The sequence below is a fragment of the Tupaia chinensis genome, unplaced genomic scaffold (genome assembly GCF_000334495.1).
Source record: "Tupaia chinensis unplaced genomic scaffold, TupChi_1.0 Scaffold000258_1, whole genome shotgun sequence".
In the NCBI taxonomy this organism is placed as follows: Eukaryota; Metazoa; Chordata; class Mammalia; order Scandentia; family Tupaiidae; genus Tupaia; species Tupaia belangeri.
The window spans coordinates 355,869-382,944 of record NW_006159738.1 but is presented as its reverse complement, the minus strand read 5'-3'; the positions used below and the strand labels follow the sequence as shown (position 1 = coordinate 382,944).

The window sequence follows — 27,076 nt, the reverse complement described above, 5'->3', positions numbered from 1 at the left end:
GGGGGCGGTAAATTTGTCCCAAACACTCCTTAAACTCAGAGTCTTTTCTTGTTTCATGCTGACATATTTTAGAATGCAAAACAGCATCCCTTCTGTGCCTCACATGGCAAGAAGCTTATCTGTGAACAAGAATTTCACCAACTATCTCATAAGGATATTTTGATCATTAACTTTGGTGTTTAGATTTTTCCCTTCAGGTAGGTCAGGACCCACCATTGTGTGACACTGCAGTTGTGTCAGACAGGTCACAGGGAAGGGGTCACCTCCCCAGATGGCTCGTTACCGCCACCTGTGCAGGAGTAGTTTGTATGAGGGAAAAGTGACCTTTCACTCCTACATGGAGTATCATATAGGCTGAAGGGAACTGATGGCTTTATGCTGAATGGCTTTTCTGATTTCTCACTTCTCTCCTAAGCAATGACTGGATTCTAGAAAGAAAGGTGGTTTCTAACATGCCAGCAGAAATGGAAATAAGCTTTATAACCTTTATGACTGCAACATTTCTAGTCTATAAGATTTAATGAATAAGCAACTATCATATCTTATTTCTTCATGTGTTTCATATGAGAAAATCAGTGGACAGTGGCTTACTGACCCTAAGTGACCTATGCCATAGTCATCCTGTGTCTCGTTCTTTAGTTCATTGTTAGCCATATTGTACAACTGCCATATACATATACCCGTATGTAACACGTTGGGTCACTGGGAAAGCTGTGACACTTTTTTCCATAGAAAAATACGTCATTACTTCCCCGAGACCCTAATAGTATGTATGACATTTTAAATATTTGATAATTATGAACTGTGGTTTGCGTGAAGCTTGGTTTTCTTTAGATGCGTTGTTAACCATGTAGAGTTGCAGGCATCAGCAGGTATTACAGGAAAGGCTCTGTCTACTTGATCTGGAAGGTGAGCAGATGTCCTGCTGTAAGAGGGACTGAACTATTAGTTCAAAAGCTTGTTACGTTCTACTTGGATGACTAAGAACGGTGTCCTCTCCATCATTAATTATAAAGTATTTACATAGCTGTCACATGTACTATATTCATATATTCAAATATATACCATCTTGGAAAGTTAGCTCCTCAGTACCCTCCAAAGGCACAGCTGTGTGTCCAGTTCAGATCTTACTTGTGCCAGGGCCATGGCTTCAGTAAAACTTGGTTTATTTACGTTTAGTGTAAAGCATCAACAGTGGATGAGACACTTTGGGGAGAGTTTGTATGAATTTCCTTTTACATTTTTGGATTGGATCTAAAGCATCTACTTCTTCACATACATGATCCAGATTATTTTCCTAAGGCATTTAGTTGACCTGAACCAACTAAATGAAGTTTCTTCTTTGGTTTAGGCTTGGGCTGGTGACAAAGTTATATATCCTGAACCCCAAGGCTGTGAGTGTCATAGAACTGTATGGCATCCTGGACCCTGTCACCCGAGACTGGACAGATGGAGTATTGTCAAACATCTTCAGGGAAATCAACAAGCCGACGGATAAGAAGGAGCGGAAGTGAGTGTCTTTATATACGGGGAGCATCTGAGTTAGTTAATATTAAGTACTGAGCATTATAAATGGTGCCAAGACTATGCACATGTTGTAGTGGCATGCCTGGACCCCAGCAGCTTTGGAGTATATTCTGGAGGTCAAGTTTATGAAGTGCGAGGCGCTGTCTTAGTGTTCTTGACGTCAGCTTCATGACGTGGTAGGTATTGGGATCGCCCTTAGCTTACGTGGAGGAGAGTAAGGACTAGAGAAGGTAAGCCTCCACTGTAGCCACCATGTCACCATGCCAGCCTGCCTGGCTGTCATGCTTTGTGGCAGAATAAGTCAAGGAGAGACGGCAAAGCACCACAGAAAAAGCTGGAACATCCATCTGAACTGCAGCTTTCTCACCCGTACACCTGGTTGACGGTACTTGCTGGCCTGCCCACATGCTGTGCTGAGGGTCACGTGAGGCTGTGTGTGGAAATGCTCTGAGCGTACGTCAGGTGAAAAACTTGCAGTCATTCCTATCATGTCTCTCTGGTGAACTCAGGGAGGGTCCTATTTTATCTCTCAGTCAGATCCCATTCACAGCTTAAAATAGATAAGTGAATACTTAGTGCTTAATATTAACTAACCATGTGCTTTCTTTTATATAAGGACACTCACTTTCGCTCCTTCTTTTAAAAAAGTTAAATAACATCTCAAGTCCCAACTGATGGCTCGGAAAACAATCCGTTTTTAGCACTTTTTCTTTCATTCTGGATCAATCCAGGATTTCATTATGTCCAATTGTCTTGATTCTCTGGCATCCTTTCATTTTTGAGCAGCTCCTCAGGGTTTTATTAGCTTTTATGACCTCGATGTTCTGGAAGGTTCTAGACCAGGTGTTATGTACAGTAGTCTTACTTCGGTTTTGTCGGGTGCCTTGTGATGTGGCGTCTTTGGCGGGAACGCTGCAGGAGGGCTGTGTTCTAGCGTCCCACTGGGGCACACGCTGCTGGCTTGCGTTTATGAGTGGTAGTGACTGATCACTGGAGTAAGGCGGTGTTTTCCCCTGTGCAGTCGAGATGCAGTCTCTAGGAAAGTGCCCTGTTTCTCATCAATCTTCACCCCATGGCTTGAGCATCTATCGATGATACGAGTCTAGTTTTCCTAGGATAAATATAAAATGGAGCTTCCTATTGGGGAAGTTGATGAAACTCAGATATGGACTATCTCCATAGTAGATAATAGCATCATAGCAATGTTGAATTCAGTGTTCTCGATAACCGCTCTGTGTTTATATATCTCAATAGTAGATAATAGCACCATAGCAATGTTGAATTCAGTGTTCTTGGTAACTGCTCTGTGTTTATATATCTCAATAGTAGATAATAGCGTCATAGCAATGTGAAATTCAGTGTTCTCGATAACCGCTCTGTGTTTATATATCTCAATAGTAGATAATAGCACCATAGCAATGTTGAATTCAGTGTTCTTGATAACCGCTCTGTGTTTATATATCTCAATAGTAGATAATAGCGTCATAGCAATGTGAAATTCAGTGTTCTTGATAGCCGCTCTGTGTTTAGGAAATACAGTCTTAAGTGTTTAAGACAAAAAGGGCATTGGGGCTGACAGGTGATGTAGTGGTTAAGGTGCTGGATTCCCATGTGGCCGGCCAACTCTGGTTCAAGTCCCACACCTGGCGACTTGCTTTCTCACTCTCCCTCTCTCTCCTTTCTCTTTCTCTACATCTCTCTCTTGTCAAATTGAATAATAATAAACAAAACTAGATAAATAATTATTTTACAAAAGGGCATTATATCTCCATTTGACTCTCAAATATTTCAGAGAGAGAGAGAGAGAGAGAGCGCAAGAGAGAACACAAATGTGGCAAAAATATTGGACAATTACAGAATCTGGTTGAAGGGCATAAGGGAGTTCTTTGTTCTATTCTTGGAACTGTATGAGAAGTTATTTAAAAATTAAAATTAAAAAAGAAACAAATAGTGGAAGAAAATAAACCAACATGTTAATGCTGAAAAAAAAAATCTGACTACTTGTATCAGTGCACTGAGTGTAAGAACTGTTCAACCACCGTTCCAACACAGTAGAATAGATTCCATTCTTTGGAGACAGACTTTGCTGTTATTACCCTTTCTGGTCACAAAATCAAAGCATTATGTAGCTTGACTGCCTGAGGCCTTCTGAGCCAAAGTAGACCTGCTGCCAGGGCTGATGGTGTCTAAATCAGGGCTCAGAAAGTCAGGTGCTCCCAGGGGTCCGGCAGGCAGAATGGATGGGTGAAGCTGGCCAGATAACATGTCAGGCATCTCTTCTGGAGTGTTACCATCCACTTGTTACACATGGGTATGTAAATACTTCCCTTTCAACTCTCCCACAAGAAAGTAAGAGGCTAAAACCAGAATGGCCATTGGCACTCGGTCTCAGATTTAAGGAGAGTGGGTGGGAGGGTGGGTGGACCACGGTGCTTTCTGTCTCTGTGGGTAGTTACTCCTGAGTATCCTCAGATTGTCCCCATGAAGGAATGCAGGTCCCTGTGGTCAGACCTTTCAGTTTGCCTGAGAAGGGAGAAATCTAGATTTTGGTGTGAAGCTCCCTGATCTGTAAGTGTCAGCGATAACTCAGACAAGTTTTCACGTACCATGCAGCATGTTCCGTCTCAGGTCTTGGCTCAAGACCTTGGAGAAAGACTTCCAACCTGAACTGGTTTTCACAGATGGAAGCTTTCTAGGACCACAACTCACCATTCGTTGCTTGTTGCAGGTATATTTTGTTTGATGGTGACGTGGATGCTCTGTGGGTAGAAAACATGAACTCCGTGATGGACGACAACAAGCTGTTGACTTTGGCCAACGGGGAGCGCATCCGCCTACAAGCACACTGTGCTCTGCTCTTTGAGGCAAGTGGCGATCAACAGCAATTGTGAATATAAGTCTCTTTTTAATGAATAATTTAAGTATCTGGCGAGAGGAGAATGGAGAAGAAGGGATTTCGACACAGCCAGAAATCATCCCCCCTGGGGATGATTACTTGCTTTCTGTCTTTCTGTCTCTCTGTCTCTCTCTGTCTCTTTGGTGAGTGCACAGGCCCTATGGCAGAACTCTCTTAAGAAAAATGTAAGTGAATGCCAAAGTCGCAATAAGTATAGATGATTTTTTAAGAACGCAGAAGATCTTGTGACGAGTGCAACTATTTGTTCTTTACATGCTCCCCTGGCCTCTTTTGCCCTATCACAGAAGTGATTCCTGTTGCTTTCCTTTGAGTTGTTCTTCTGATAACTGCCCAGCATCTAAAAGGAATGTGTCCAGCGTGCTGTTTCTTCCTTTGTCAAGTTTATGCACTATCTGTTGCCCAACTGCTATCCAAGTGAGGATTCGTACCACTAGCACACAGTGGCCTTCTGTATCCATGGATATCCATGAGTTTCACATCTGCGATTTCAACCAACCACAGATTGAAAACATGCACAGAAAACTGTGAACATGCACAGACTTCTTCTTGTCATCATTCTCTATGTAATATCGTATGACAAGTAATACTATTATATATACTCTTAGGTGTTTTAAGTAATCTAGAGATGATTTAAAGTACACAAGAGGATGTACATAGGGTTTATCAGATACTGTGCCATTTAATTTAAGGTACTTGAGCACTTATGGATTTTGGTATCCACAGGGTTGTCTTAGAACTGGTTCCCATGAATATGGAGGGGTGCCTATATTCCTAAATTGGTTAATAATAGTAAATGGTATTTACATTATTAGAAATTTGGAAATACTGAGACCAGCAGTAGTGTAATGGCTATGTTGCTGAACTCCCATGTAGTCAACCGCGGTTTAAGTCCCAGACCCAGTGGCTTAAACTCACGCTGGGTACGTGTGCGTGCGTGTGTGCCCAAGATCCCGAGAGGAGAATGGAGGCGAAGGGATTGCAGCGTGGTCATCCCCCCTGGGGGGAGTGGTTTCTTGCTTTCTATCTCTCTGTCTCTCTCTGTCTTTCTGGTGAGCACATGTGCCCTATAGCGAAAACCTCTCAAAAAAAAAAAAAGAGAGAAAGAAAGAAAGAAAAAAAGAAATTTGGAAATATTTATTACAGAGCCAACTACTTTGCTACAATTTTATTTACTTTCTTTTAGAGACTTTTTTTTAAAAGAATTATTTATTTTATTTTGTTTATTATTATTATTATTTGGTGTAGGGCATGTGTGCTTATGGTGAGGGGTATGGGGGTAGGGTGAGGGTTGGGTAGTAAGATAGAGAAAGCAGACTACCAGGTCTGGGACTCAAACTGCAGCTGGCCATGCCATTTGTTTTATATGGAGTTTGTAATTGTCTTTTTTTTTGGTCTTATACTATTTGCCTTTAGCTTATTCTCATTTGTTTTTCTTTTTCAAATTTTCCATCAAGTGTTCTGTTGAATCCTCTTTTTTCCTAGAGACTAGAATCCAAGTATCTCCTGCTTATAGTATGGACTGCTGGTTTCACAGCTATGGTCCTGGGACTTATTTTCACTCTTCCTTATATTAATGTTATTCCTAACTTGGTCTGGAAAATTTGTTGGTGCACAAGGATTTGTGCATATCATTGTCTGACTGACAGACTAAAGCATTTTTCATTATGAAAGATATGTTTGTTACTATTTTTAGGTTAGCTGTGTACTTAAGTTTCATATGATCTGATCCCACCTACGTTAAAACAAAAATAAGAAGAGCCTGGAAAGAAAATACTCCAGAACAATGTTTGCTTCTGGGTATGATTTAGGTGACTTAATTTTCTTCTTCATACTTTTCTGTTTTTATCAGACATTTTATAACATTTTAATTTTCATATTAATTTTATAGTAAGGTAAAACTTAAAAAGGTCTTCTTACGTCAGAGATGTGTGATCTTCCCATCATAAACCTAGGTGTGCCATGAAATGCCTTATGGGAGCGGTATGGATTTGGATGTCCCTTGGGTTTTATGCAGTTATGAAAACTCTGCACAATAAAAGGCCCTTAAACATCTAGCGTAGTTGTTTATAGCTGTAGACATGACTGACTTTATTTACTTTTCCAGGTTGGAGATTTACAGTACGCCTCCCCTGCAACCGTGTCTCGATGTGGAATGGTTTATGTGGATCCTAAAAACTTGAAATATCAACCGTACTGGAAAAAATGGGTTAATAAAATACAAAACAAGGTGACAGTTATCTCTACGATGAATGTAGACCTAGCACCGGATAACGTATCCCCATGGGCTGTTTGTAGTTGAAGGCCACGACCTTGTCCTTGACCTGCCTGTGTCTTGAGCACAAATCAGATGAAAACATGGCAGACACACTTACTAGATTTTATATAATTCGTAGCTGGTGGGATAGATAATGACTGGATGTCTAGACTAGGGATTAGCAAACTTTTCCTGTGAAGGAGTAGAGAGTAAACATTCAACCTTTGTGGGCCATGTGGTTTCTTTTGCAACTACTCAGCTCTGCATGAAGTCAGCCAGAGACTCTCTGTATATGAATGGCCTAGCTGTGTACTAATAAAGTTTTATGTACAAAAACAAGAGGCAGGCCATATTGGCTCACATCTATCTGCACCAATATGGCGGTTGTATATTTTCATTGCCCTGGTATTTGGGATCTTGGGTTTATAGCCAGAACCGACCCTGGGTGAAGGCCAAGGGAAACAAGATGGGGCAATCTGAGGCTCTGTCACATGGGAGAGAGAGCAGTATAGGGACTCTGGAATCCCTGGTGGTCACTGACACCTGGATAGGAACAGGGGTCTCCCCGACTTCACACGGTTTGCTGGGTGACTGCAGTCATGTCACTTGAACTCTAAGATGATCAGCTGCCTTTCCATCAAATGGGATCTGTTACCTCCCTCATTCCCATCCTACCTCCTAGGGATGGGTAGGTCTTATGGCAGCAGAAAATAATAACGTGTCACAATGAAATGAAAGCAACTTGCAGAGGATAACTCTCCCACAAGTGTAAGGCTCCAGTACCAGGGTTTCCCTACCTGCCAGATTTGTCATTCATCAGAGGTTTCTCTCCTCTGTGGATAAGAACAACTTTCCCCGAACAGCCATTTAAATAAGCAAACTCTTGAAAATGCTTTGGAATTCTGCTCTTTTCCAGGTGGAGCAAAGCACTTTAGATAGTCTCTTTGATAAATACGTGCCGTACCTCATCGACGTGATCGTGGAAGGAATAGTGGATGGAAGGCAGGGAGAGAAGCTGAAGACGATCGTTCCTCAGACGGACCTGAATATGGTGAGAAGTGAGCGGTGCTGTTAGCAAAAACCAGGTCTTCCCCAAGACGTGCTCACGGGGGCCTTTAAGGGGCGCAAAGAAGACAGGCCAGAGAACTGTAACATTGCAGGCTAGGGTCAGGTAGGACACTGCACACGCTTTCGTGATCCCGTGCACGGCGAGACAGTGGGCTCCACCCGTCTGAGCCAATATGGCGGCTGGATGTGGGAGCTCAGGATTTATGAGCAGGACTGACCTTGTGTTTCTCTTGTGACCCAGGTCACCCAGTTAACCAAGATGCTGGATGCTCTACTCGAAGGAGAGCTGGAGGACGGCGATCTGCTGGAGTCCTTCTTCCTGGAGGCGCTCTACTGCTCTCTGGGCGCCTCCCTGCTGGCCGACGCCAGGGTCCAGTTCGACGAGTGTGTCAAGCGCATCGCCTCCTTGTCTACAGTTGATACAGAGGAGGTTTGGGCCGGCCCTGGGGAATTGCCAGGTAGGAACTGGGTGCCTGTTTCCCCGCGCCGGAGTAGGTCTCGAGGAGGCAGGCGTGCTCTTCTGTACTTCTGCCTTGATGGGTGTCCCAGCTCAGTCGTATCTCTAGAACAGCCGGGACCCATGGGAAGCCCAGTTCCAGTGAGGACCTTTCTTCATGAGCCTAAGTGTTCTCTCACGTGATCTCATGTCTCTCCCTCGCTGTGTGAGCTCCCTGGACTGTTGGTTCTGCACGGCTCCCGGTCTCCTTGTGCTTCCTCGTCGGCTTGCTTTTTACAGCTACCTCTTCAAAGTCCCTCAGTGTAGAACACCTGATCTACTCCTGGGTATTTGCACCATCGAGTATGGACTTGTAGATTCCCCGTAGGAAATCGGCATTTTAAGTTTTTGCACAAAAAAGGGCATCCTCACAGAGCTGTGAAGAGTGGGAAACGCATGTTCTTCAGGAAGGAGTAACCCGAGGGTCCTTGTTTCCTCCCTTACTGTCTTTCTCTGTGGCGCGACCCGACAACTTTCTAAGCTGTATTTTATAATCATTACCTAGGTTCTCTTTTGTTTTAAAAAGTTATTTATCTCCTTCACTAACTGGGTGGACAGAGAGAGAGAAGCACTCCTTCAGGGTGTCATCACACCAGATCCCCCCGGCCTCCCCACAACCAGGATCGTAGGCACCCATGGGAGTGCCTAGTGCATTCAGGCAGACCTGGGATCCGAACCTGGGGCCTTCCCACTTAGCTCCGGTATCACACAGGGAGCTCTACCATCTGTACCACCGTGGCTGGGCCTCTTTCCGAGGTTTAAAATACAGAGACCGCGGGTCTTTCTAGAGAGCCACTGAGCAAACAAACGGTGGGCAAGCCCACACTCCACTGGGTGCCGCAGGTTGTACTTTCCAGAACCCAGGCTCTGTGGGGCGTGCTCCCCAGTCATGCACACTGCCCACTGCTAGCTGCAGCCCCTCACTCAGACCCCACACTGGCCCCGCTCCCCGGCCTGTCTTTCACCCTAGCGTGTCCTGCACTGCAGGTCAGCTCCCCACCTTGTACGACTTCCACTTTGACACCACACGGTATCAGTGGATCCCATGGAGTGAGTTAGTGCCAGAGTACATTCACTCCCAGGAGAGGAGATTCATCGACATCCTGGGTAAGTAGGGGTCAGACCCCTGTTCCCTGGTTCGAGGGTGGGGGGCTGTGATCCTTGCTCCATGAGGACATTAGAGACCCTGTGGCTTGTCTGGTACACTGGGTCCCCCCAGAGAGCTGGGAGTAGGAACAGAGGACGGCAAGCCCTGGGCCCTACTCAGAGCTGGAACTGTTGATGCTTCTTGTTTGCTGTGACTCTCAGCTCTGTCCCCAGCGAGCCGAGGGATCCCACAGGCGGGCGAGGTGCTGTTTGCGTTCCCTTGTTCCCTCGGCTTGCCTTGGCCCCCAGAGCTGGCTGAGCACAGAGGAAGCCGGAAGGGCTGAGGCAGGAGAGAGCACGGCAGTGCCTTGTGGACGGGGCTGTGTTGAAGAGCCCTGTGGGCGCTTGTCCTATGGGTCTGCTTCCAAGTGCGTCTTCAGGCTGTTCGGGTAAAATATGGGCTGTATCAGTTCACGGAACATGCATCTGCTTTGGGCCCATGTGCTGAAAGAGTGCAGCGTGCCCATTTTCTCAGGAATCCTTCAGGACTGAGCACAGCCAGCGTAGGCGTGCGTGAGCCGGACCTCACATGGAGGTGCTGTCTCTCCCGAGGAGGGGTTGGCTGGGAAGCCAGACCCTACAGGTGTGGGAGCGAAGCAAGTGACAGAGAAGTCAAGTTGTACTTACTTATTTAAGAGAGATTTTTGCTATTGGCCCGTGTGCTTGCTGGAGACACAGAGACAGACAGAGAGAGTGAGGAATCACTCCCTGATGGGAATGGCCACACCGCAATCCATTTTCCTCCACATGCACACGTGTCTGGCGTGAGTTTCAAACCACTGGGTCTGGGACTCGAACTGTGGTTGGCCATGTGAGAGTCCTGTGCCACAACCACTATGCCTCCTGCTGACCGAGAAGTTGACATTTTTTTTTTTTGAAGAGGTGTTCGCTATAGGGTGCGTGTGCTCGCCAGACAGACAGAGAGAGACAGAGAGATAGAAAGCGAGAAATCACCCCCCAGGGGGGATGGTCACGCCGCAATCCCTTCTCTTCCATTCTCCTCTCAGGATCTTAGGCATGCACGCACACACACCCGGCGTGGGTTTTAAGCCACCGGGTCTGGGACGCGAACCGCGGTCGACTACGTGGGAGTCCAACGACATAGCCATTACGCTAACTGCTGGTTCCCAGAGAAGTTGACTTTTTAATATCCCAAATATAAACCAGTTTGGGGTATTAAAAACAATTTGGGTGTTGTAAAATATGGTCTCTCAAATTATGCATTTGAAATGGGCAAATTTCATATTAAGTTATACCTCAGTAAAGTTATGAAAAATAATGGCTGGGGTAATGGGATTTTCCTAAGCAGAGTACTACCCACAGACATGTTTTCAAGGTTATGTCTTGGCTTTGCTAATACTGTCATGGGATTTGTAGGATTCTGGGAGAGCCCCAAGTTACCAAACACTCACCCTATTTGGAGCTCTTGTGACGCTCTCTTTCGTAATGTACCTTTTAGTTCATACGGTGGATACGACTCGCACCACCTGGATGTTGGAACAAATGGTTAAAATTAAGCAGCCTGTTCTTTTGGTTGGTGAATCTGGCACTTCGAAGACAGCCACGACCCAGAACTTCCTCAGAAATCTGAATGAAGAGACTAATGTAAGTCCTTATGTGTATCAGCTACCTGTTGCTGTGTAACAAAGTGCCCCAGGGCATGGGAGTGCATTACAGCAGACACTTACCACACCCCCGTTTCTGTGGGATGGCTTAGCGGGGTGGTTCTAGCTCAGGCGCTTTCAGTGAGAGGCCCTGAAATCGTGTGTGAGGGTCCGGGAGGGCGTCTCTCACCTTCTACTCCAGCAGGTATTTCCAAAGACGGGCCCATCTGATGAGGATGCAGCCGGTAGGATAGCCATGTTGGAATGGTGTCATAGCAAATCTACTGATGTTGGGATCAGCAGGTGGCATAGTGGTTGTCACTCCCACATAGTTTACCACGGTTCAAGTCCCAGAGCCAGCGGCTTAAAACTCACACCGGGCATGTGTGTGTGCATGCCCGAAATCCCAAGAAGAAAATGTAGGAAAAGGGATTGTGGTGTAGCCACCCCCCTAGGAAGTGATTTCTCACTTTCTGTCTCTCTGTCTCTCTGGTGAGCACACATGCCCTATAGCAAAAACCTCTCTAAAAAAATACCAAAAATAAACGACACTGATGTCTATTGTGTCTTACCTGCTATAAACACTCTATGTAGTAGCCCCCAAACCATCTTTTGGGTGAGACAGAGGAGGTTCTGAAAGGTGGGATGACTTTTTGGAGGTCAGCAAACTAGAATTGTGCCAGACACCCCATCCTGGGTCACCTTCTGTTGTGCAATGCCACCACGTTCCCAAGGCCCACATATGGCACCTTGCTATTGTCTTATGCACACCTGCCAAAAAGAAAGAGTTGTTACTCTACCACCTAAAAAAATGAAGCACAGACTCACACTGGGTTATAAAAACCAGTTCAGAAACCAGTGAGTTTGCAAAGTAGATGGTCGCTGGGGTCGGACACTTACTGCCGATACTGTGAAGGGAAGGCCAGCTTTGCAAATGACCTCGCTCTCTTTCAGATGGTGCTAATGGTCAACTTCTCCTCCCGCACCACATCCATGGATATCCAAAGAAATTTAGAAGCAAATGTGGAAAAGCGAACTAAAGACACTTATGGCCCTCCCATGGGAAAACGCCTTCTGGTGTTCATGGACGACATGAACATGCCAAAGGTAGCCTGAGTTTTAAGCAGGTGGGAGGGGCGGGGCAAGGCGGTGTGTTGGTGCTGGTACTGGTGCTGGAGGTGAGAGTGAGAACCCCTGTCTCCACGCGGTACCTGCAGGGTGCAGGCTGCGAGAGCCAGCTTAGGGTGGAATGCTCCTGGGATGCTCGTCTTTGTCAGGGGCCTTTCCCCTTACCGATTGTGTTCCCTAGTTTCTCAGAGGAGGGGAGCAGACAGCGGGCGTCCTCCAAAGTACATTCAGCATGTGTTTGAGTCAGTGGCTTCCAGATGAGCTCTCTCTCTAGATAATAATACTGCATCTGGCCCCATCTGCCTGTGCGGGAAGCATTAGAGCAGACCAGGGTTTCCTCTGGATTTACCAAGGAAGGGGAACTTGCATGGTGAGTGTGTTTCTGAGAAGTATGGTTTTCTTAGCCTTCTGGAGTATATATTTATATCATTTTGCAGAACCACTTTTTTCCTCCTGAATGTCTGTCTTCCAAAAGTGTGAGGTGCAATGCCAGGATCCATCCACTCACCCATCCATCCATCCATCCCTCTATCCTTCTGTCATCCATCCACTGTTCATCTGTCCGTCTCTCCATCCATCCATTCATCCATCCATTACCTGTCCACCCCCACCCATCCATTTATCCATCCCTCTATCCCTCTGCCATCCATCCACTGTTCATCTGTCCGTCTCTCCATCCATCCATTCATCCATCCGTTACTCCACCCCCCCACCCATCCATTTATCCATCCATCTATCCCTCCCTCTGCCATCCATCCACTGTTCATCTGTCCGTCTCTCCATCCATCCATTCATCCATCCGTTACTCCACCCCCCCACCCATCCATTTATCCATCCATCTATCCCTCCCTCTGCCATCCATCCACTGTTCATCTGTCCGTCTCTCCATCCATCCATTCATCCATCCGTTACTCCACCCCCCCACCCATCCATTTATCCATCCATCTATCCCTCCCTCTGCCATCCATCCACTGTTCATCTGTCCGTCTCTCCATCCATCCATTCATCCATCCGTTACTCCACCCCCCCACCCATCCATTTATCCATCCATCTATCCCTCCCTCTGCCATCCATCCACTGTTCATCTGTCCGTCTCTCCATCCATCCATTCATCCATCCGTTACTCCACCCCCCCACCCATCCATTTATCCATCCATCTATCCCTCCCTCTGCCATCCATCCACTGTTCATCTGTCCGTCTCTCCATCCATCCATTCATCCATCCGTTACTCCACCCCCCCACCCATCCATTTATCCATCCATCTATCCCTCCCTCTGCCATCCATCCACTGTTCATCTGTCCGTCTCTCCATCCATCCATTCATCCATCCGTTACTCCACCCCCCCACCCATCCATTTATCCATCCATCTATCCCTCCCTCTGCCATCCATCCACTGTTCATCTGTCCGTCTCTCCATCCATCCATTCATCCATCCGTTACTCCACCCCCCCACCCATCCATTTATCCATCCATCTATCCCTCCCTCTGCCATCCATCCACTGTTCATCTGTCCGTCTCTCCATCCATCCATTCATCCATCCGTTACTCCACCCCCCCACCCATCCATTTATCCATCCATCTATCCCTCCCTCTGCCATCCATCCACTGTTCATCTGTCCGTCTCTCCATCCATCCATTCATCCATCCGTTACTCCACCCCCCCACCCATCCATTTATCCATCCATCTATCCCTCCCTCTGCCATCCATCCACTGTTCATCTGTCCGTCTCTCCATCCATCCATTCATCCATCCGTTACTCCACCCCCCCACCCATCCATTTATCCATCCATCTATCCCTCCCTCTGCCATCCATCCACTGTTCATCTGTCCGTCTCTCCATCCATCCATTCATCCATCCGTTACTCCACCCCCCCACCCATCCATTTATCCATCCATCTATCCCTCCCTCTGCCATCCATCCACTGTTCATCTGTCCGTCTCTCCATCCATCCATTCATCCATCCGTTACTCCACCCCCCCACCCATCCATTTATCCATCCATCTATCCCTCCCTCTGCCATCCATCCACTGTTCATCTGTCCGTCTCTCCATCCATCCATTCATCCATCCGTTACTCCACCCCCCCACCCATCCATTTATCCATCCATCTATCCCTCCCTCTGCCATCCATCCACTGTTCATCTGTCCGTCTCTCCATCCATCCATTCATCCATCCGTTACTCCACCCCCCCACCCATCCATTTATCCATCCATCTATCCCTCCCTCTGCCATCCATCCACTGTTCATCTGTCCGTCTCTCCATCCATCCATTCATCCATCCGTTACTCCACCCCCCCACCCATCCATTTATCCATCCATCTATCCCTCCCTCTGCCATCCATCCACTGTTCATCTGTCCGTCTCTCCATCCATCCATTCATCCATCCGTTACTCCACCCCCCCACCCATCCATTTATCCATCCATCTATCCCTCCCTCTGCCATCCATCCACTGTTCATCTGTCCGTCTCTCCATCCATCCATTCATCCATCCGTTACTCCACCCCCCCACCCATCCATTTATCCATCCATCTATCCCTCCCTCTGCCATCCATCCACTGTTCATCTGTCCGTCTCTCCATCCATCCATTCATCCATCCGTTACTCCACCCCCCCACCCATCCATTTATCCATCCATCTATCCCTCCCTCTGCCATCCATCCACTGTTCATCTGTCCGTCTCTCCATCCATCCATTCATCCATCCGTTACTCCACCCCCCCACCCATCCATTTATCCATCCATCTATCCCTCCCTCTGCCATCCATCCACTGTTCATCTGTCCGTCTCTCCATCCATCCATTCATCCATCCGTTACTCCACCCCCCCACCCATCCATTTATCCATCCATCTATCCCTCCCTCTGCCATCCATCCACTGTTCATCTGTCCGTCTCTCCATCCATCCATTCATCCATCCGTTACTCCACCCCCCCACCCATCCATTTATCCATCCATCTATCCCTCCCTCTGCCATCCATCCACTGTTCATCTGTCCGTCTCTCCATCCATCCATTCATCCATCCGTTACTCCACCCCCCCACCCATCCATTTATCCATCCATCTATCCCTCCCTCTGCCATCCATCCACTGTTCATCTGTCCGTCTCTCCATCCATCCATTCATCCATCCGTTACTCCACCCCCCCACCCATCCATTTATCCATCCATCTATCCCTCCCTCTGCCATCCATCCACTGTTCATCTGTCCGTCTCTCCATCCATCCATTCATCCATCCGTTACTCCACCCCCCCACCCATCCATTTATCCATCCATCTATCCCTCCCTCTGCCATCCATCCACTGTTCATCTGTCCGTCTCTCCATCCATCCATTCATCCATCCGTTACTCCACCCCCCCACCCATCCATTTATCCATCCATCTATCCCTCCCTCTGCCATCCATCCACTGTTCATCTGTCCGTCTCTCCATCCATCCATTCATCCATCCGTTACTCCACCCCCCCACCCATCCATTTATCCATCCATCTATCCCTCCCTCTGCCATCCATCCACTGTTCATCTGTCCGTCTCTCCATCCATCCATTCATCCATCCGTTACTCCACCCCCCCACCCATCCATTTATCCATCCATCTATCCCTCCCTCTGCCATCCATCCACTGTTCATCTGTCCGTCTCTCCATCCATCCATTCATCCATCCGTTACTCCACCCCCCCACCCATCCATTTATCCATCCATCTATCCCTCCCTCTGCCATCCATCCACTGTTCATCTGTCCGTCTCTCCATCCATCCATTCATCCATCCGTTACTCCACCCCCCCACCCATCCATTTATCCATCCATCTATCCCTCCCTCTGCCATCCATCCACTGTTCATCTGTCCGTCTCTCCATCCATCCATTCATCCATCCGTTACTCCACCCCCCCACCCATCCATTTATCCATCCATCTATCCCTGTCATCCATCCACTGTTCATCTGTCCAACCCTCCACCATCCCTTTGTCATTCATCTACTGGTCTCTTCACCCATCCATCTATCCTTCCATTCGCCTATCTGCTGTTCATCTATCTGTCCATCCCTCCATCTACCCACCCATCTACTCATGCATCCATCCATCCTTCCATCAAATTAACATAGACTTCTTCAGCACTTCCTGTGGGACTAGTGTGTGGTGTGCAAAACCTCTGTAATCTCCTCTCTCATGAAGTTCAGAGTCAGGTGAGAGACAGACTTTTAAAAAATAGTTATCGCTGAATTATTATTCTATACTTTAATTTCTATACTTTTACTCTAATAGCATACATTGAGAACCCTTACGAATCTAAAACCAGCTTGCTCTGAGAGAGTAACAGAAAAGTCAAGCTTTAGCTTAGATGATCAGCAAAGACCTCTCTGAATTCTGCTTTATGATGCTACTATTTTCTCTTTTATTAAAAAAAAATCAAGGTAGATGAATACGGCACGCAGCAGCCAATCGCCTTGCTGAAGCTGCTGTTGGAGAAAGGCTACTTATACGACCGCGGGAAGGAGCTGAACTGTAAAAGCATCCGAGACCTGGGCTTCATCGCTGCGATGGGGAAGGCCGGTGGAGGCCGCAATGAAGTTGACCCGAGATTTATTTCGTTATTCAACGTCTTCAATGTACCCTTTCCTTCAGAGGAATCTTTGCATTTAATTTATTACTCCATCCTGAAAGGCCATACCTCGGTAACTCGGTTTTAATGAAAGTCTGAACTAGGGGACCGTGTGTGGGTAGAAACGCAGCGGGGCGACTTCATCCATTAGACACAGCACACATGACGCTTCGGGCCTGCAGTACTCTTAGCGGCCCAGGAAACTATCTTAATTTCTTCCAAGATCAGAGGGAAGACTTTCATCTTTACACCAATGCAGTCATAAAATATTATTTTAATTTATGGTTACGGGAGAAGGAGTTCATGAAGATGAAAGTGCGCGTGGCCGCGTTGAATTCTAGCGGCGACTCAACTGGGGGAAAGGATTCTGGAGTCAGTCGCCATTCTGCTCCTTGGGCAAGGCCTTTGAGCTCTCCTGGTCCCCATTCTCGTCTGGAATAGGGAGAAAATGATGGTACCCATCTCTCCGGGTTAGGGAGGACGAAAGGAGGAAAGCGCACAGGCGTGTGGCACACTGCCTAGCACACAGCGGACACTCCTCCGACAGCAGTTAGTGCTGCTCTCAGGATTTACCTGGGCTCTCCAAATGGGGCGCCTTCATTTAAGCCATCATCTTCTGACCCTGGCATTTCTCTCCTGAAGATCTCAGGAGTCAGCTGGTTAAGGTCCAGTGTGGAGAGGCCAGGCGTGAGCAGTGGCCACCGTGGACACCTGGTCTGTTCATGCCCTGTCTGCAGGCATTCCCTTGGCACACTGCGAGGTCTGTGCCAGTCAGCTGGAACTGAGCCCGGACCTGGGCTTCGGTTTGACTTGTCAGCTAGTACGTCACATCTAGGACAATAAAAGCAGATTCCAGATGATGACCAACTCTGGGATTTTAATTTTTAAGATCTCCTTTTTAACAAAACTGTGGTTAAACTCACATAATGTGAATTTAGTTATTTTAGCCATTCTAAAGTGTACAATCCAGTGGGATTTAGTACATTCATAACCCTAGAATGTCACTGTCCGCGCAGAAGGCAAACCACACCGATTTAGCAGAACCTCCCCCACCCCAGCCACCAGTAATCTACCTCCTTCTCGGTACACTTGCCTGTCCTGGGTGTTTCATGCCAATGAAATACACGACCCATCGTGTGCCCCGGGACCTTTTGTGTCCATCTGCTTTCAGGGTCCGTCCAGGCTGTAGCAGGTACCCGCACTTTATTCCTTTTATGGCCAAAAGACCATCCCTTTGTATGGAGAGGCCATAGTGCACTTCCCCACTCACCATTGTGGGTCGGGGCTTTCTCTTCCAGACATTCCACGAGAGCATCATGGCCGTGAGTGACAAGCTGACGTCCTGCACTCTGGCGCTTTACAAAATCATCGTTCAGGACCTGCCCCCGACCCCCTCCAAGTTCCATTACATCTTTAACCTTCGCGATCTCTCTCGGGTTTATAACGGCCTCCTCCTCACTAACCGGGATCGGTGAGTTTGTTCTGTCTTACTGAAATATGCCCCACAGGCACAATGGCTTCTTTTAATATTACAGTTTTGTTTTAGAGGTTTTTGCCACAGGGCATGTGTGCTCGCCACAGAGAGAGGGAGAGAGAGAGACAGACGGACAGACAGAGACAAAGACATGGCCGCGTTGCAATCCCTTCTCCTCCATTCTCCTCCTGGGATCTTGGGTGCATACGCTCACACGCACACACGCACACACGCACACACGGTCAGCATGAGTTTGAAGCTACTGGAGCCGGGACTCGAACCATAGTCGGCCCTGTGGGAGTCTGGCGATATAACCACTACACCATCTGCTGGCCCCTTCTTTTAGTACTTTAAGCCAGAGGACTTGTCAATGAATTTGATGACTCAGTATGTTAATGAACTACCCAGAGACTTCCCTTGTGTTGAATGAAGAGCTACCCGTTTGGCCGAAGGCCTGGTGCTTCGTGAGCCCTGGAGTTGGAGACAGGCGGACCCAGAGAGCGCAGTGTGAGCAGGTTATCTGTCCCCTTGGCGGGGGAGCTGGTGACCTCTGTGCTCAGCTCTGAGCTTAGAAACCACCTCTGTGGGGCCTTCCCTCATGCGCCTAAGCCGGTGGCCAGCTGGGTCTACAATGTGTGTCTGCAGGAGTGAGCACTGAGGGTGTAAACGATTTAAGTTCGGTTACAGAAATTTTCTCGTGAAAATTAGCCTTATGGGACCAGCCCCGTATCCTGGTGGTTAAGGGAAACCGCGCCGCACATGGCTGACCCTGGTTGTGGATTGAACACGTGCTGGGCGTGTGTGCATGCCCCAACTCCTGACTGGACAGAGCAATGGAGAAGGGATTGCGGCGTGGCTGCCCCCATTGGGAGGGTGCTGTCTCCCTCTTCTCTCTCTCTCTGTCTCTCTGGCCAGGGCACGTGCCCTCTGACAACTAAAACAAACAAATGAAAAATTAGACAGGAGTGGATACTTCATGTAAATTTGCAAGCATAATCTAGTTATATGGATTCTTCTTCTTATGAATTAACAAAATATTGAAAACGGAGTTGAGGACTTCTGACGTCCTCACCTGTACACTCGGTGCCCTCAAAGGGTTTAAAATGCAGTCCAGGAGAGGCCAGCTCTGGAAAGTTCTAGAACAGGGGCCTGATGGCGCTAGCTATAAGAAAAAGGAAAGGCCAGTGGCCCTGATGCCGATGTTAAATTCATATATTCCAGAAAGCAGGGGGGCCGGCACTTGTCTCACGCCATTTACACGCGGCACTTGTGTACGCTGCTGTAGGGTAGGCGGGTGGACGACTTCCCGCCTTGACATCTCACCTGCCAGCCTCTGCTGAGCTCTCGGTTCGGTCTCATTAACGAGACTGCGGCTGAGTGGGCAGGGAAAGGGCTGCAAGAGGGCTGCCCCTTCACTGCCCCGTCTGTCTGCCGGGAACAGGTGCTTCTAGATGGGCCCCTGGCCGATTCTCCCCTTCTGTGATGCAGGTTCCAGACCGTGGCCCAGATGGTGAGAGTCTGGAGGAACGAGTGTCTGAGAGTCTTCCACGACCGGCTGACCAACGAGACCGACAAGCTGCTGGTCAGTACGTCCATGCCCGCCCGCACCTGCAGGGTTCTAGCCTCACCCTTCTTCTCTGAGTAAAATACTAAATCACGCGTGTTAGTGTAGGGCACTAACGCAGAAAAGCAGTGCTAATAAGTCCAGAGGTGAAGGCGGACGGGTTATTAGTGCCGCGTGGCCATCGGGGAAAAGCCATGCTGATGGCTTCCGGTGACGGCAGCCTGTGCGCCCCCCGACCAGCTGAGCCGCACGCTGCGTCCGGGTCCTCACATGGTCCTGCGCTTTCAGGTGCAAGGGCACATCGGGAGTTTGGTCGTGGAGCACTTTAAGGATGACGTGGAGACAGTGATGAGGGACCCCATACTCTTCGGCGACTTCCGGACGGCCCTGCAGGAAGGGGAAGCGCGCGTGTACGAAGACATCCAGGACTACGAGGCGGCCAAGGCTCTGTTCCAGGTGCCGTGCCTCACCTTCCCCCCGGCTCGCGTCCTTCCTGAACGTGGGCCCGCTGTGTGTGTGTGTGTGGGGGGGGTGCCTCACCTTCCCCCCAGCTTGCGTCCTCCCTGAACGTGGGCCCGCTGTGTGTGTGTGTGTGTGTGTGCGCGTGCGCCTCACCTTCCCCCCGGCTCGCATCCTCCCTGAACATGGGCCTGCTGTGTGTGTGTGTGTGTGTGTGTGTGTGTGCGCGCCTCACCTTCCCCCCAGCTTACGTCCTCCCTGAGTGTGGGCCCGCTGTGTGTGTGTGTGTGTGTGCGTGTGCGCCTCACCTTCCCTCCGGCTCGCGTCCTCCCTGAGTGTGGGCCCGCTGTGGGGTGGGTGAGGAGGTGCCAGGCATTGCGTGGGGCCCCGGGAGTATACACAGAGCTTTGCCTTACGGCGTGGTACGTGGGCTTGTGTCTGACCCAGGGGTGCCCACATCTGGGTACCCAGGCCTGGGGTTAGGACTAGGACACAGACCCCACACGCCCCTCACGCCATGATGCGCGCCATCAAGCCCATCAGGCCTGGGACTCCGATGCTTATCCAGGCTTGGGAACCACTCATCCGACCCCCACCCCACATCCGGTTTTACTTAAATTAATGAGAGAGCCTCATAGGCTTCTGGCTCCCTGCTGGCCAATCTAAAACCAGCAGCTGGAAATCCCTTAAAAACAATTTGCTCGGGGACCTGTGCACTGGGGGTTGGGCCTGCTGTGTGTGTGTGTGTGTGTGTGTGTATGCGTGTGCGCCTCACCTTCCCCCCGGCTCGCACCTCCGTGGTCAGCCCCTCTGCTCCATTTCTCCTTTTCCTTTGGGGATTTTGGCAACATACACACAGGCACCCGACCCGAGGACTCGAACTGGTCGGCCATGTGGGACCAGCCACCTTAACTGAGTGGGCCAGGAACTTGACTGTGAAAGTCAGATCAGTCCATAAACTCATACGATTTAATCATTTCAACTATTGGGCATTCAGAAAAAACCTCTCTGCTCTTTTTTCTTTTTTTTTTTTAAAAGAGACTTTTTGCTATAGGGCATGGGCACTCACCAGAGAGACAGAGAGAAAGTGAGAAATTATCCCCCAGGAGGATGGCCATGCTGCAGTCCCTTCTTCATTCTCCTCTTGGGATCTTGGGCATGCACACACACACCTGGCGTGTTTCAAGCCTCCAGGTACGGGAATCGAACTGCAGTCGCTGTGGAAGTCCAGCAGTGTAGCCATTATGCACCTGTTGGGCCCAGTCTCTCTGTTTCTAATCTGTCCTGAACAAAAGGAGAAGTCCGTCTGTTAAATTCAGTGGTTCCTGGGGCCAGCAGGTGCATGGTAGCGAAGGCGCTGGGATTCTCACGTGGCCAGCTCTGGTTCAAGTCCCAGACATTGTGGCTTGCTCTCTCATTCTCCCTCTCCTTCCCCCCTCTGTCTTTCTCTGGCAAAACTCATGTGAAAAAAAAAATTGGTTATTTAAAATCTTTAAAAATTCAGTGATTCCTTAATTTAAAAAAATTGATTTTACTTAGCATTACTGTTATTTTAAAATTTGCCATAGGACCTGTGCACTCACCAGAGATAGACAGTCAGAGAGAGAAAGAGAGGAACGGTAAGAAAAGGAATGACCAGGTCCTGGTCCAACTGCAGTCAACTGTGTGGGAGTCCAGCGCCACCTACTGGCCCCATATGTAGGGGTGTGTGTGCGTATATACTTTTTTTTTTTTGTAATTCAGGAAATTCTTGAGGAGTATAATGAAAGCTATGCCAGAATGAACTTGGTTCTCTTTGACGATGCCCTGGAGCATTTGACCCGCGTGCACCGCATCATTCGGATGGACCGTGGCCACGCCCTCGGGGAGGCAGCCTCTGGCGAGGCTGGCCGCCTTCACGGCCGACTGTGAGGTGGGTCTGCCTGCTCCCAGAAGGTGGCTGCTTGTGCCAGGGCTTGCAGCTGACAGTTCACGTGGACGCTGGGACACACCGGAGCGGACCACAGCCTGGTGGCTCTCTGGGTGTCAGGCTGGATTTCTTGGTTGGGCTGGATAATTATCAAAACTGCAGTTCCTAAGAAGCATCAGCTTGTGTATTTAGAACGGAGACTACGTCGAATTCAGAGGTCGAGTGTGAAAGTGCACAGAGTGAAAACAGGTGTGCATGGCTATGTGTGAGTGCGCAGGGCTGAGGTGGGTGGGAGCCACAGCCTCGCCGTTCCTGCAGACCTGACTTGCTTCTGAGATCGCAGCTGAGATCGAGGTCCCCGGGAAAGCTCTGTCTGCCTCGAGACAGCATGGACGCTCCGCGGGCAGGCGTGCCTCGAGCTCGGTGTCTTGGGCGCATTTACGACTACGTTGTGTATAGACAGGATTTCCTAACTTAAGGACTTAAGAGCTTCTTTTCTTCCCACGTTTGCCCACTTGGACTTGCTCCAGCAGGTGGTGGTGCTCCCTCTGGGGTGCGTTCTGTGCTTCTTTCCTCTCCCGCTCAGCCTGTCCCCTTTCCGTCCAGCCTCCCACCTTACCTCCCTCCGTCTCTGTGGCTCCTCATGACGGGAGGGTCCTTCCCGCACCTTCTTTCTTCTACACTCACATGCGCATGCTGTCTGCACTCCCACCCACCCACACGCTCGTGACACGCAGAACGCTGTCGTGCCTTGTTTGACAAAGGGGGTGCGAGAGAGGTCTGCGCCTCGCACTCGCAGTGTTGCTGAGGACGCTTGGGCATGCACACACACACCTGGCGTGTTTCAAGCCTCCAGGTACGGGAATCGAACTGCAGTCGCTGTGGAAGTCCAGCAGTGTAGCCATTATGCACCTGTTGGGCCCAGTCTCTCTGTTTCTAATCTGTCCTGAACAAAAGGAGAAGTCCGTCTGTTAAATTCAGTGGTTCCTGGGGCCAGCAGGTGCATGGTAGCGAAGGCGCTGGGATTCTCACGTGGCCAGCTCTGGTTCAAGTCCCAGACATTGTGGCTTGCTCTCTCATTCTCCCTCTCCTTCCCCCCTCTGTCTTTCTCTGGCAAAACTCATGTGAAAAAAAAAATTGGTTATTTAAAATCTTTAAAAATTCAGTGATTCCTTAATTTAAAAAAATTGATTTTACTTAGCATTACTGTTATTTTAAAATTTGCCATAGGACCTGTGCACTCACCAGAGATAGACAGTCAGAGAGAGAAAGAGAGGAACGGTAAGAAAAGGAATGACCAGGTCCTGGTCCAACTGCAGTCAACTGTGTGGGAGTCCAGCGCCACCTACTGGCCCCATATGTAGGGGTGTGTGTGCGTATATACTTTTTTTTTTTTGTAATTCAGGAAATTCTTGAGGAGTATAATGAAAGCTATGCCAGAATGAACTTGGTTCTCTTTGACGATGCCCTGGAGCATTTGACCCGCGTGCACCGCATCATTCGGATGGACCGTGGCCACGCCCTGCTGGTCGGCGTCGGGGGCTCCGGGAAGCAGTCTCTGGCGAGGCTGGCCGCCTTCACGGCCGACTGTGAGGTGGGTCTGCCTGCTCCCAGAAGGTGGCTGCTTGTGCCAGGGCTTGCAGCTGACAGTTCACGTGGACGCTGGGACACACCGGAGCGGACCACAGCCTGGTGGCTCTCTGGGTGTCAGGCTGGATTTCTTGGTTGGGCTGGATAATTATCAAAACTGCAGTTCCTAAGAAGCATCAGCTTGTGTATTTAGAACGGAGACTACGTCGAATTCAGAGGTCGAGTGTGAAAGTGCACAGAGTGAAAACAGGTGTGCATGGCTATGTGTGAGTGCGCAGGGCTGAGGTGGGTGGGAGCCACAGCCTCGCCGTTCCTGCAGACCTGACTTGCTTCTGAGATCGCAGCTGAGATCGAGGTCCCCGGGAAAGCTCTGTCTGCCTCGAGACAGCATGGACGCTCCGCGGGCAGGCGTGCCTCGAGCTCGGTGTCTTGGGCGCATTTACGACTACGTTGTGTATAGACAGGATTTCCTAACTTAAGGACTTAAGAGCTTCTTTTCTTCCCACGTTTGCCCACTTGGACTTGCTCCAGCAGGTGGTGGTGCTCCCTCTGGGGTGCGTTCTGTGCTTCTTTCCTCTCCCGCTCAGCCTGTCCCCTTTCCGTCCAGCCTCCCACCTTACCTCCCTCCGTCTCTGTGGCTCCTCATGACGGGAGGGTCCTTCCCGCACCTTCTTTCTTCTACACTCACATGCGCATGCTGTCTGCACTCCCACCCACCCACACGCTCGTGACACGCAGAACGCTGTCGTGCCTTGTTTGACAAAGGGGGTGCGAGAGAGGTCTGCGCCTCGCACTCGCAGTGTTGCTGAGGACGGCCTCAGGTCACCTGGCATGGCTGCCGCACTGGCGTGTGTGGGTCGGGGAGGGAGGAGGGAGGTGGCCTCCGGACTCAGGGCTCTGTGTGGCAGGTGTTCGAGATCCTGCTGAGCCGAGGCTACTCTGAGAACAACTTCCGGGACGACCTGAAGAGCCTCTACCTGAAGCTGGGGATCGAGAACAAAACGATGATCTTCCTGTTCACGGACGCGCACGTGGCCGAGGAGGGCTTCCTGGAGCTCATCAACAACATGCTGACCTCAGGTGGGCGGCTCCGGGGAGGCACAGGCCGCCCGGCTCTGAGGGAGGTGCAGGCTGAGGCACAGGCCCACACCATCAGCATTGGCCACCTGCAGAGTGGCGTGGAGCCCTGGCAGGGACGCCCTGTCCCCACCCCCAGCAGCTGTGGTGTAGGTCTGATCGCCTTGTGGCCTTCCCCTCCTAAGAGCTGTCGTGGTCACAGTGGAGTCACCATCTGCTCTGGGCCAAGGACCACTGTAAATACTTAGCATGCATTGCTTAGCCCCCATGGAAACCTGGTGATGAAGGTGCTCTTATCCTCGGTTCACCGCTGGGGAAACTGAGGCACAGGCATAGTGACCAGGCTGAGTGGTGTCCTCTCTGAGACACACCCAGGTTGTAACCCCGGAGCCTGAGAGTGGGACCTTATCGAGATGCAGTTAACTTAAGGCCCTTGAGATGCCGTCTGGATTTAGGTGTGTCCTAAAGCCACAGAGAGCTGTCCCGTGAGAGAACGGAGAGGAGGTTTGGAGGCAGAGCTGACTGCCGGGCTCCCACCTAACCTCCAGCTTCCGGCCCGTGCTGCATAGGGCCTTCCTCCTCCGAGAAAGGCCCGCCTGGGGGTTCCGGGGCTCCCACCGTCCTGCTCACGTGGCATGAGGCACGTGCCCTTTGCCGTGGCCCTGGACTCTCCCCACACGTGCCACAGACATGCACGCTGTCCCGACCCTCTCCGTGCCTGTCAACCTCAGTGCAGGGCTCGGGTGTATTTGCAGACAGAGAGGCCTCAGCTGGGCCTCCTGTGAGAGGGTCCGAATGAGGGACGTGATGGCCTCCACGTAAGCCCTCCTCCTGGTGGCAAGGATTCTCATTGCCAGGCGCTGGCTCGCTCTCTGCCGGGGTGCTGTCCCGGGCTTGTAGGATAAAAGTTCTCACAACCTGGCCTCGACCAGGCATGCAAGTAGCAACCTCTCCTCCCAGTTGTGACAACCGAGCATGTCACCAGACACCGTCAGGTGTCTCTTGGAGGCAAACCACTCCTGGCTAAGAATTGCAGGGAGGCCCATGTCACTGTGGAGCTCACGGTGACCCTCCCAGGGACACGGCAGGCATTCCTTCTCCCCAGATCACAGACCCAGAGACTGGGGCTCACGGCAGGTGAGTGAGTTGGGTCTCAGAGCCAGGACCCAAGTCCTGCCCGTCAGACCCGAATCTACTGCTGTCTCCATGACTTCTAGCCAGCTTCCCGACTGTGATAGCCCCGAGACCACGGAAACCACCGCGGGCCTCTGTTTTCCAGGAATCGTGCCTGCGCTTTTCCCCGAAGAGGAGAAGGAGTCTATTCTCAGTCAGATTGGACAGGAAGCCCTGAAGCATGGCATGGGGCCAGCCAAGGAGTCTGTGTGGCAGTTCTTCGTGAACAAAAGTGCTAACAACCTGCACATCGTCCTGGGCATGTCGCCCGTGGGGGACACCCTGAGGACCCGGTGCAGGAACTTCCCAGGTGTGCCCCAGCTGAGCCTGCAAACCCGTTCCCCCAGCTTGAGCAGGGTGTGTGTGCTACTGAAGACCCATCTTTTGAGGTTCCACCAGCAAAGTAAAACAAGACACGGTACTAATGTGAGGGGTGGGCCCTGCAACAGCAGGAGAGCCTCACTCGGGCCCTACAACGGGCTCTCCTGCTGCAGTGCTGGGGCTGAGGACAGGAGGAATGCTCACAGCACGGCTCACAGCCCAGGTGCATGGCTCACAGCCCAGGTACACGCTCACAGCCCAGGTGCACGCTCACAGCCCAGGTACACGCTCACAGCCCAGGTGCACGCTCACAGCCCAGGTACACGCTCACAGCCCAGGTGCACGCTCACAGCCCAGGTACACGCTCACAGCCCAGGTGCACGCTCACAGCCCAGGTACACGCTCACAGCCCAGTGCACGGCTCACAGCCCATGTGCATGCTCACAGCCCAGGTGCACACTCACAATCAGGTGCATGATTCACAACCCAGGTGCACGCTCACAGCCTGGGTGCACACTCACAGGCCAGGTGCACACTCATAATCAGGTGCATGCTCATAGCCCAGGTGCACACTCACACACCTGGGAGTGACTCTTGGCTCTCTCTTCCATTTGGGGAAACCATGCCAACCTTGTGCAAAAGGTAGAAACTGCTTTTAGAATAGAAATTCTTAATCTGGGGGGGGGACAGGATTTTACCCCCTTATCCCAGGGGTCTCTGGTACTGCCTGGAATTGTTTGGGTTGTCACAACTCAGTCGGGGGGGGGGG

The 27,076-nt window shown here is 50.2% G+C and overlaps 1 protein-coding gene across 1 annotated transcript in view; it reads left to right on the top strand.

Annotated features, from left to right (window-relative positions):
• The window catches only part of DNAH10 (dynein axonemal heavy chain 10), a 126,154-nt gene that overhangs the window by 55,870 nt on the left and 43,208 nt on the right, over positions 1-27,076 (top strand). The window contains exons 39-53 of the mRNA XM_006149228.2: positions 1,352-1,510; positions 4,256-4,391; positions 6,549-6,671; positions 7,615-7,749; positions 8,008-8,224; positions 9,250-9,369; positions 10,868-11,013; positions 11,967-12,119; positions 16,553-16,813; positions 18,039-18,211; positions 19,703-19,796; positions 20,067-20,234; positions 23,552-23,740; positions 24,645-24,816; positions 26,093-26,296. Of these exons, the coding sequence (XP_006149290.1) occupies positions 1,352-1,510; positions 4,256-4,391; positions 6,549-6,671; positions 7,615-7,749; positions 8,008-8,224; positions 9,250-9,369; positions 10,868-11,013; positions 11,967-12,119; positions 16,553-16,813; positions 18,039-18,211; positions 19,703-19,796; positions 20,067-20,234; positions 23,552-23,740; positions 24,645-24,816; positions 26,093-26,296 (2,450 nt within the window). The remainder of the gene's footprint in view (positions 1-1,351; positions 1,511-4,255; positions 4,392-6,548; positions 6,672-7,614; positions 7,750-8,007; positions 8,225-9,249; positions 9,370-10,867; positions 11,014-11,966; positions 12,120-16,552; positions 16,814-18,038; positions 18,212-19,702; positions 19,797-20,066; positions 20,235-23,551; positions 23,741-24,644; positions 24,817-26,092; positions 26,297-27,076) is intronic.